This window comes from Tinamus guttatus, unplaced genomic scaffold, assembly GCF_059628265.1.
Source record: "Tinamus guttatus ecotype Peru unplaced genomic scaffold, ASM5962826v1 Tinamus_guttatus_pri_ptg000287l, whole genome shotgun sequence".
NCBI classification, from domain to species: domain Eukaryota; kingdom Metazoa; phylum Chordata; class Aves; order Tinamiformes; family Tinamidae; genus Tinamus; species Tinamus guttatus.
Window position 1 is genome coordinate 6,436,800 of NW_028288821.1, and position 11,290 is coordinate 6,448,089.

General features: G+C 42.6%; 1 protein-coding gene across 2 annotated transcripts in view; it reads right to left on the reverse strand.

Moving 5' to 3' along the window:
- Positions 1-903: 903 nt before the first annotated feature.
- Positions 904-11,290, reverse strand: part of GAB3 (GRB2 associated binding protein 3) — a 60,459-nt gene continuing 50,072 nt past the window's right edge. The window contains exons 5-10 of one of the 2 annotated variants that reach the window (XM_088527577.1): positions 9,197-9,249; positions 7,676-7,931; positions 6,452-6,533; positions 4,632-4,734; positions 3,279-3,392; positions 904-2,254 (exon numbers count right to left, since the gene is read on the reverse strand). In XM_088527577.1, the coding sequence (XP_088383703.1) occupies positions 2,138-2,254; positions 3,279-3,392; positions 4,632-4,734; positions 6,452-6,533; positions 7,676-7,931; positions 9,197-9,249 (725 nt within the window). In that variant the 3' untranslated portion in view covers positions 904-2,137. Of the gene's footprint in view, positions 2,255-3,278; positions 3,393-4,631; positions 4,735-6,451; positions 6,534-7,675; positions 7,932-9,196; positions 9,253-11,290 lie in introns of both variants that reach the window. The other variant, XM_010215774.2, reaches the window with a different exon arrangement.

Consider the following 11,290-nt stretch of genomic DNA (forward strand, 5'->3'; position numbering starts at 1 on the left):
TCAGCTCCAGCCATTTAGGAAAGAAAACTACTGGAAGAGATCTTCATTTTCTAAACTTCTGAACACAGGAGCCATGTTTGTGAAGGCTTAAATATTTTTACAATAAACAGGAATAGCAAGGGAGTCGACTGTCTTCAGTACTGTTGTATTTTTCCATTTTAGAGGATATTCTGACAGCTTGAAAAGAAACACTCCAGTAAAACATGACCTGCTTTGTACACTGTCACAATCTGAATCCATGGCTCCCATGCTACTGCTGTGCGATTGGGATCTGCAGGAGCAGACAGCAATTTGTGGAGGTTTTCTATGCTTTGCAGGACTCTTGAGCATGGTGGTCCCATATTGTGGTATTTCTGAACTGCTCTGCCTGCAGAGCTGTGTGTGCAGTTTGCCACAGGATCAGATGCCAGTGAAGCTCGTTGTTCTTGCAGGAGAAGATAAGAGACTGATCATCATGGGCTCCCAGCATTGCTTTTTCTCTAAAGAATATGCAAGGGTTGCAAGCACTTCAGCTATCTTGAGGTAGGAGAAAATCGGTGTTTCTATTAGCTAAGCTGCCATTTGAAGCAGGATGTTGGACTCGGCTGTGTCACTCAGCCTTCCAAAATGCCCCCAAAGTAGAATGCAGGCATGAAATACAAGTAGGAACCTTGAAACACCAGCCATTTCTGTGATGACACTTTCATGACCTTGGTTGGTAAATTGGCATTTTTTGGATGTTAAATTACAGTCGTATAATGTGGTAACAACAGGCACATGAAGGGAGACCAGTGAATTGGCCTTGTCAAAGAGGAAAAATCCTCATACAGATCTTGGTTCTCTATCCCTGCTGACAGGAATAGACCTCATATGGCTAGTGGGACTTACTTGCGAAATAAAAGGCTCCAAGATCAAATCTAGTGCGGGGTAACGCAATGATGCTGCATACTGCCTTTATTCGAGAGGCCATGGGCTACCTTAAAATAAAGGTTGCAGCCAGGATTTTAAAGTTAAATACGCTTTAAACTATACATGCATGTGATCCTGAGATAGTGTCCATAACAAGTCCCAAGGTAGATAAGCTTCCTGAGCCCAGAGGTCCTCACACTGCGTAAGCACATTGTTGTTGTTGTATTTTGGCAGGCCTGCTGGCTTCTCGGACTGCAGGGCGCTTCCTCATGCTCGCTCTCGTCGGGGTGTGTCTAACGAAACAATCGCTCTGACGACTGCTACCAGCAATTCCACTCTTACTTCTTCTGCAGTTCGGATGAAAGCATTCTTGATCCTTTGCCAGTTCTCCCAAGACTTGCAGAAACAGGCTTACAGCTTCCCCTTCTTTTTTTTCGGCCAAGAGAAAGCTGTGCATCTGCAGTCTTCTTCTAGAGGAGCAGCTATGCTGTGCTGAAGAAATCCTCTCAAATAGGGAGAAAATATCAGTAGTAATTGGATGTAAAGGCAAGACGTATAAGCCGCAATGGGGAGAAGAAGATTAATACGACGACTGTCATCTGGAGGGTCAGAGACCAGACTTCCCAGTTCTAGCAGTGCATAGTCCTGTTTTGAATTTCTAACAACATCAGCTCAGAGTCTGACCTTTTCAACCCAGAGGAAAATTATTTTCCAAAATTCCATTTAAGCACTATATATTCAAAGAGTTCTTTTTATTGTTTCAATATTTTAGCCCTTAGTTGATTAGTCACCAACAGCTGTCAGATGCCCATTGCTATAAGCTGTTTGAGCACCTGCAGTATTTGAAGGAATATCAAAAAATAGCTTTAGCAACTAGGAATTACACAACAGAGGGAGAAGGCAGGACTAACTAGATTAATGCAACATGTAGTGGATTTGTTAACATTAAGTCTATGACTTGTCCCAGAATCATGCCAGAAAATGGTACCATGTAGCTTACTGGTAAGGGCAGTAAAAAGAGTAATGCATTACTTCAATCATCAGCGAACCACTCACTCATTTAACATACTATCTCCAGCTGAAATCGAAGGTTTTCTATTGAAAATGTAATTCCTCTAGAGACCATAAGCATCTTACAACTGTCTTTGCATTTGAACTCTACTGTGATAGCTGCTTCATTAACATTGTGGTTCCAGTGCAAAAAAAAAAAAAAAAAAAGGAAATCCTTCAAATCTCAAACCTTTCTCCTCTAAACTTTAGATTGTCTCTCATCTGTCCATTCTTGCTTAGTGTTCTGTAAAGCCTGAGTCTTCTGCTCGTCTACCTGGACGTAGTCCACTCTCTGCTCCTCAGAGAGAAAAGGTTTCTGTAGGAGAGAGGGGAAAAAATATCATACTCATTTCAGGATGAAAAGGGATGCTAGTGACACTTCGCTTGATTTTCTGTTCTTCCTTTCCCTTATTCTTTGGTTGCTTCCTTTCACCTTGAAGCTCACAGTGACATCAGCTGACAAAAGCATTGCTTTACAGCCTGCTTTAGATATAACTACCCATCTGTCACCCTGTCACTCAGCCCAGCACAACAGTGTGAGAGAAACATGCCGTTCTGGCTATTTCCATATGGATAATCATTTTCTTGTTATCCAAATGATCCTGCTGTAGGGATAACCTACCAGTACTTTAGCCAAAATGAGGCTTTAAAGAAGGCCTAGAAGTTTCTTGCTTGAAAAAATATTAACTGATAGGGAAAATGGTACACAGGATACAAAACTTCCATGATAGCCCAACAGAGAGTAGTTCCCTGCTTTGCAGAGTATTGCATTAATTACCTGACCAATGCCCAGGTAGATTGCAAATGGTTTGAAACAAGGATTGTATTTTCTCAAATTTGCTAAAGAAATTGAAATGCTTTTGGTGATGCAAGGCAAAGATGCATAGTTTGCTATGGTATAAAGAGATAGTACCATTTTACCTTGTGAATTTATCATAGACTGTAAGTTTGCTACTGCAGACAGATTTGGAGGGAAAAAAAAAACATCAGGAAACGTTTTGTGGATACTTGATGAAAAATAAAAAACATGCGGAGATCCTGCAAGCACCAACAAGCTTATCCACAAGTCCTTACTGCTGCACTCCCCAGAGCTGTCCCATATCCTCTGCTGAGCTCATGCTGAGGGCATCACTGTGAGTCTAAGGCCACCTTGTCATCCCTTCTAATCATGCTTTTATGTTGTTAATCTTGAGCCTGTTATGAACACAATAAGCTGGAAACACGACTGGCTTCATTGTACTTAGGAGACCTAGCAGAGTGTCAATCTTCCTATCTTGGTTGCATTTTCCTCCCAACAGAGGAAGATAGGAGGCTATAGAGTTTTCAGAAATGACTCATACCTTCTGTACAGGGGATGGGGAAGCAGAATTAAAATCCAATGCTAAGTAATCAAGGTTAGATTTCCTTGTCCATGGAAAAGCACCATTGTATGGAGATGTTGCCTGTCTGTGTTCCTGTCAGGAAATAAGAAAAGCTTTTAATAGTCATAAACTATGATTCTAGGAGGAAAGACCACTCTCTGAGGTGCTACACTCATCTGGCAGAAGGCAAATGAAGAAAGTCAGCACCCACATAATTTTCTGTGCCAAGGGTATATTTATTGACTAACCACGGGATGACATTAATTGGTTGGGGAAGGGTACAAAAAATTCAGAAGCCTCATTCTCCTGGTAATTATAGCAGAACAAGCAAACAGGGTTCATTCTAATTTTATAAATCTGGAGGGATTTGGGCCAAGCTTCCCAAAACAAGGCTTTGGAAGATTCAGATTTCCAGCGTGTGCCTTTTAAGTCGCCACCTTCTATGACTTTGAAGAAATTGAGATAACTCGGTTCATATCTATCAGGTGAATATTAACGCCAGGAAAATCACATATGACCACAAATATGTGGAAGGTTTTAATTGACAGGAAAATCAAATGGGAGGGATTACATCTGGAGCTGCCCCAGTGAGCAGATTTGGAACCTAACAGAGATGGGGGATAAATTTTGAAACTATCATTTGTGGACAGTGTCAGTTCTGCAATACACTTTTACAGCCATTGCCATCGGGCTTTGGATACAGAGCCAGATTTGTAGACACTGACTCAGATCAAGGGTTTTGATGTCTATTTCCACCTAAAATTCAAAAGAAACTGAGATTCTGGTCTTTTGCAAGACATCACTATAGAGTGAATGAAGAAAAGGAAGCCACAAAGCCAGATGTTCCTCTTTCACGGGATGGGAAGTGGGGTTAGTGCCACCAGCCAAAGCAGAAGCAATAGGAGACTTTAATGGGGGTTCTGTTTCTGCACAATATTTAGTGTGTTTCTTTAGGAAGTGCACTAACGGCTTTCTGTCATTTCCTAGGAGATTTTGCAGGGCACACTTTTAAAAGGTGAAAAGATTTAATTTTCCTTTGCCTTAATGAGTTCTCATGTAAATATGGCTGATCCCTGTGATCTCTTGGAACTGCTCAGCAACATTCGTGGGCGAACAGCTGAGTTCTACAGAGCAGAAGAAGGGCTTCCCTTATCTCCCTGTAAATCGGACCCAGTGTCTTTGGTTTAAAACCATTTCATCATTACTTTTTAAGCAGAAGGCCAAGGACAAACCTCCTCAACATTTTTTTCTTAGAAAACAAACTTGTGCATTCTCCATCAGTGTGACAGAGCAGAATAAAGCAAAGGATGGCTGTGTGAAAATGAAGATTACCATATGAATGTAACTTTCTTCCTCTTCTCCGGAAACTGAATTGGCAAATATTCTTGCTGAATTAATACCGTCTCTTTCTGGTGAGATAAAGCTCATTCGATTGCTATGAAGAAAAACACAGGAGAGGTTAAGGAAGCATCTTACAGATGCTCTGAAATGAAGCCAAAGCCTGACACTGTCCATATGGTGAATAAACTCACACTAATGCTGCAGCCTTTATGGAGAGGATGTCCAAAAATGTTCGTTAGTTTTAAAGAAAATGTATTATAGTCCTATGAGTGTCTTTGTTGATTTTACTCTGGGTTATTTTTTTGCTGTTATAAAAGTTTGCCATGTCTGCATGACAGAAAGCATAAACCATTGGAGCAATTCTCCAGCAAGGGCACAAACAGAGGCAAACATCATTCTTCTGGGTAATATGTGCTGATGGAGTAGTTACTTTGTTGTCCGGGTATCCACATTTTGGAGATTCAAGTCAATTAATCAGCTACTGGAGGTGCACGCGAAGCAACTTGGCTGGCTTTGGACACAGTATAAACACATGCTATCTGTGCTGTGGAGAGGGCTGCAGCTCAGCCGTTTTACAAGGATTTTTTTTTTACCACTAACACAGCTGTCAGAAGTATATCATGAGTAAATTATTGCAGGCTGGCACAGGAGAGTTGGTTATTAAAAATTATATTGTTACTTCATGCAGAATGAATAGTAATCCCTTTGGCTTTATTAGTTCCGGGCATACTTTTATTTCCAGTTTTGTTAATATAAAACATGCAAACTCTCTCGGAGCTTGTTATTCTTCAAGACTCTGTATTGTGTCAGCATTAATTAACTGTGGCGCTCTAGCAGGGACGCTCGGGAGCAGCCTAGCGGGTTGCACTAACAAGTAGCACGCAGCTTGCAACAAGCAGCCCAGTGCCCAAGGGGTTAACCAGCTTCAGCCTCATGGGCTGGAAAAGGACTCTGCAATTGAAGAACTGCCTCTCACTGACACCTCAGGTCCCTTTTGCACATGGGCTACCTGGGAAGGGAGAGTAGGCTGCTTTGCTTGGCACAGGGCAGGAAATTTGTGAGATTTTCTGGCTTTGCTTACACATTCCCACAGAATGGGCTGTCACACTCTCCCCAGGAGCTGAGCCATTCCTGACTGCTCTCTGGTGCCGTTCCCTGCTCCCAAGTGCCTCAGGGCTTCTTCTCTCACTGCCTTTGGAGCCCAGCACTACAGTTTCTTTGTAATACCTTTGGCTTTGGGACCAGAAGCATTTGTTTTACAGCATACCTAGTTTCCAGCTGACAAAAGATCACAACAACAGGTTAAGCCTGAATTTGTATGTATCAGGGCAGAACACAGGCAATAAGTTAGGTAAATCTTCATCTTAACTAGCTCTCCTTTGCTATAGAAATCCGCAAGAACAAAAATGGCTTTATCACTTTGGAGAAAGGGGAAAAAAAAAAAAAAACTTTTACTGTTTTCAGCCACCACAGTAGCCATACCTTAATGCATATTAACTTCAGCTGTTTCAAAATGAACCTTCAAAAGAGACTATCTGAATGTTGAGAAAACCCTAATTTGCAAGAGATTCAAAACACAGCATTCCTGATAGCACCACATGATGCTGAACACACTGAACCTGTTTTGAAAAGGATCCTTACTTTCTTTAGAAAGGAAAAGCCTTAGGGATGCTGGAAGGAGTCCTGTGGGATTTTTGCATATGAACTTTGCCAGAAAACTATTTATTGTGGAATGTGATAAGTTAGTCTTAACTCCATGCCACAATGCTAATGCTTAAAAGATTGGAATGGCAGGTTACTTGTTCACTTACTAAGGCACAGTCCACATCCTGGTCACGGCAGCATGCTCACGGATTGTGGAGAGGTTTCTCAGGTCCAGTGGAGGAGGCCGTGCTGCAGGTAAAGGAACTAATTTTATAAAAGGACTTAAGAGCCCAAGAAAAGCACCCTTTTTTTTAGAAAAATACAGTTTTATACTAATAGCAACAACCTAAGCAGTGTATCTCATAGAGCACAAGCACAATTGATATAACCAAGAGAGAAAACAGTAAAAAGTCTCCAATTCTATCAGCTCTGGAAAGCAAAGTCCCTTGTTTGTCCTAAAAAAACAGAAAATGCAATGGTCAGCAGGAGAGCAGAATCTGCCATAAGAACTATGTACTTGCCTCAAATCTCGTCTGCAAATGCTGCATTCAACAGGCGAGGCCAGTCTGGTCTACACGTCAAGACAGAGCTATGGGCTGTCCTCTAAACCAAAGGTCCCGCATACAGAGATGAAGATCTTCCCTCTCACCAGTCAATGCAGATTTCTCAAAATCTTCTAAGAGATGATCTGAACTTGCTTTGCTTCCCACTCAGTGGTCTAAATTTCTGCTCCCACCTCACAGGAGCATTTCCTGAACTGGTTTCTCTGGAGCCCTGGAGCCCAGAGAGCTTTCATATAGGCTGTGCAACAACTGCTCTGCCTAGCTGAATTTCATCCCCAGTATATCCTCTGGAAAGGCAACTCTCCAAGAATTTGGAGGTGCCACGAAAAGTGGGAGCAGAAAATTATCACCAGTAAAAGCATCTGCAGGAAATTCCTAATTAAACCAAGACAGCTGCACCTACGAAATACAGATTTAATCAACAGGTCACACGGCAAGTCTGACACGTTTCTGTCCCTGGAACATCAAGGAGCCGGCGAGATAGTAGGGCACAGGCAGTGCAGGACTTTTTTTGTTCTGAGATTTTATCTGTTCGGCTGTCTGCAGTCAGTGTATAGGCAGGGCAAGTGTCAGGGTGAATTTGAACACCCCTGCACCACGCTAATGCAATCACAGTGTCTCAGACCACAAAAGGAGACAGCTGCTTTTTCTCTGCTTGCAGATGACCCTGCAGATGTAGCCTACCGTGTTACAGCACTAGAAGCCACTACACTGCAATTCAATCTCCTTTCTAGAGCAGGAAACATGTTACAACGTGCCAAGGACACTACCAAAGGAGGATACCAATGTCTCCCTTGGCTTCCAACTGCTCATTAGGTCAGGCCTTACATTTTCTACGAGGCTTGAGGTCTCGGTTCACCGGCGGGGGCTCCAGGTCTGAGGGAAGCTCAGGCAGGGGGCTGGTGAGTTTTTCAGTGCTGATAACCGGGAAGGTAAATGTGGCTGAGCCTGGGCTCATGGGAATGTAGCCATCGGACGAGGAGTTGGAGCCAGGGACGGATGGCGAGGTGCTGGGGCGCATGGGCACATAGCTGTCCTCCGCGCTGTCTGACACAGTCGAGTAAAGCGGGGAGAATCGACAGGGCTTCAAAAGTAGGAAAAAAAGGGAAACAGGTCAGTAAATCAATAGCTAACCCCCTATAACCCAGCTAGTGCTACAAGCTGTCAGCAGAGCTGAATGGTGCCTCAGGGCAGGAGAGTCCTGATGTGAACTTTTTAAGAGGCAGAGGATGGAACGCTGCGAGTCGAACAATTGGGTTCAGATACTCGTTCCAGTTTTGAGATGTTCACTTCTGAGCTTAGCAACTCACTGCTGGAAACTAGGACCAGACTTAAGTAGGTTAAATCCTGTGACTTCAGCAGAGTTGCCCTTGCCTCTCCAAGCAGCAATTTTGACCTTTAAAAGGAAGGAAGCCCTTTCATACCAAAAAAAAAAAAAAAAAAAAGTTTAAAAGGAGAACATCTGATGAACTAGATTTTTGCAAGTGTGAAAGCTAAAGGAGCAGAGACACAAGCTACTTCAAACTACATTTTTGCAAATGTGAAAGCTAAGGGAGCAGAGACACAGGCTACTTCTACAGCTGGGAATAAACATTAGAAATTCATTTCTTGCAGGTTAGTGCTTGTTAAGCGTTGATTACAAATCTTGCAAGCTTTCAAGAATAAGGAAAATACATCTTGCATATAAGCAGCAAAGGATCTCCCAAACAGGAGACAGGGTGTGCAGTTTCAGGCAGGAGGCTGACTACAGTGTGCAACGCTGCTGCATATAACTCATGTCTATGCAACGCTGAGTCATGAAGCTGCAGACTCACAGATACTTGAATCACAGGGATTTTGAAAGCAGAGAATTTCATGTGCCCTGAAGAGGAGGATGACAAAATACTAGACTTCTTTAGACCCTTTTTTCCAATGGATAAGCAGTTTTCTTGGGTGCTCTTGATCGAGTTTCTCGAGCTTGTCGGTTTCCTCCTCTGCAGCAGACCTGACTCCATCAGGGTGCTCTTGCCATGACCTCTCCTCCCTCTCCCTCTCCTACAGGTTTCCTGTGTTGTAAAGACTGTTTCTCATCATGCCCTGCCAGGTCTCCCTGCTCAGGAAGATGGTTCAAGAGGAACCCAACAAGAGCCCAAATGGGGCTGTGGCCTCAGGCAGTGGCTGGGCTACTTGTGCTGGAGCACTAAGATGGACAAGCAGCAGCACAAATGTAGTTTAAAGCTCGGTGCTTCTTCTATTTTTTTACTCTTTTGCTGAGCACAGCAGAGTATCTTAGGTATCAGGATGTGAAACGATTCACTTGCTGCAGTTCATCAAGCGCCTGTGTTTAAGTGTATGCAAACAGATACTTACCAAATTCAAGCTAAGCCTCTTATCCCGGCTCCTTAAAGAACTGCCTTCCATGTCTGCTGCAATACAAAACCAGTGATTAAAACTTTGATATGGAAGGGAAACCTTGAGGAAATAACTGAGTAAAGCATAGGCCTCAAATAATTAGAGCTTTATAAAGATCCCAAATTCCTTGTTATTTATCCTAAATGAGGCAATCCAATGAAACTTAAGACCAGAACTAACTTAGTAACATTTCAAGAGCAATTACATCCATTTTAAATATGATGAATCCAGAAAACATGCTCATGTACAAACCCATTGTAATACACTTCCTGTAATTACGAGCAGCTGGGGAGAAAGACTGGTGCAGTGGGGATAGCAAATAGATAAGCAGAAATAAAATTTGAACTCAGCTTCTGTTCCAGTTGCAGGATCTCTGAACACCCCTGTCTGAGCACATGTTATCATAGTACAGCTGTCACAGGAGGGAATATGAGGGCAAAGGAGAAATTCTCCTTCAGGCCATGGGAAATGCTGATGTCTTGCAAGTGGTTCAAAGTGCACAGAAATAAACACCCAGTGAGAAGGTCCCTGGTCACACTGCCCCCTTGTGTGGACTGACTTTCATCTTGGGCTAGGTCAAGTTTATTTTCAAAGCAAAAAAAAAAAAAAAAAAAAAAGAAATCCAAAAGACCAACCTTGGGAGATGCCACAAGTATTTTACTCTGAATAGTGGTTGATCATTGCAGCTTATTTGCAAGTAAGATAGTAAAAAAGGAACTGGGGAAATGGGAAGAAAGACCACTACCAACCTTCTCTCCTACCTGCCCACCTTCTCTCTAACACACTTATCTGGGTGTGTGTATATATATATATTATATACATGTGCACATATACATACATAAATATATATCTGCATCCATGCTTCAAATTACCATCCATCCTTTGTGGAAAATGCTTTTCTTTGGACAAAATGGCTTGTCTGTGCTTCTACAGAGTCTTTCTGGGGAATGACACAGAAAACTCTGTAACCTAGTCAGTCCAGTCTACTTGCCTACCAGGGTCTATTTTCTGTTAAAAAGCGTAAAAGACAACGGAAGCACTAAACCAGAACAGTGCAATATTTCCAGTGTCGGTATATAAATATGTGCGTGTGTATATACATGCATGCATATACATACATATTTCAACATTTCAGCTAAAAGACACTGAGGCACAGCTCTCTGGCAGACACAGTGGTGCCAGGATCCAGGCGCCTTGTGCAGATATGGCTCATTCCCTGTTTGTAAAGGGGATCAACACAGGCTGCCTTTGTGGCGCTGGGCCAGGGCCCCGTGGAGCTGCCGTACCCGTCTTGACTAGGTGGGCTATAGCAGGAAACTTTTCACAGGTTGCCAAGCTCAAAAAATGAGCTAACAACTTGGGCAGCCTCGCTCTAGGAGCCAGTGAGGAGCTGCTACTTGCTCTGTGCTTTTTTCCCCCCATATCTTGTGTGCTAAACATATTTCAACTCAAACTTTAAAGTTGCACATTTCAGCTGTGCTTGGGGGAAAAAAAAAACAGCGACACATTAATTCATTGCTGCCCCCTGTCAGGCAGAGAAGACCTTGCAACACATTAGCAGAACATGACATTTGGGCACTTAATCCGCTTAAAATTATTTTGGCATAAAAAGGAATGGAGAAGCATTAACCATTGCAAGTGTGGCAGGTGGTGTTCAAGTGGCACATACCTGGAAGCAAGAGCAGCATTTTTCAAGAAGCTAGCAACCAAAACCAGTAGTCAAGAATACCAGTTCTACTGACGGGTGTTTCTCCACAAACCTTCCAAGAACTGTTTGTACACTGATAAACAGGCTAGGCAAAGGTCTCCAAGTCTTAGCTTTATGTTGTAAGAGAAAGACCTACTAGCCCCAAAACACTCACGGCCATTCAAACTGAAGGAATCTAAATACAGTTTGTTTTTAAAACTGAATATAAATGCCTGCATTTTCCTCCTCATCAAAAATGGTACCTCATTGCAAAATATTTGATCATTTCCTGCTAGAAATTTCAGCTGCTTCTCTCTGTTCTGTGGTTCCACAAAATAAAGCTTTCTCATTCTGTGCATGGTGAA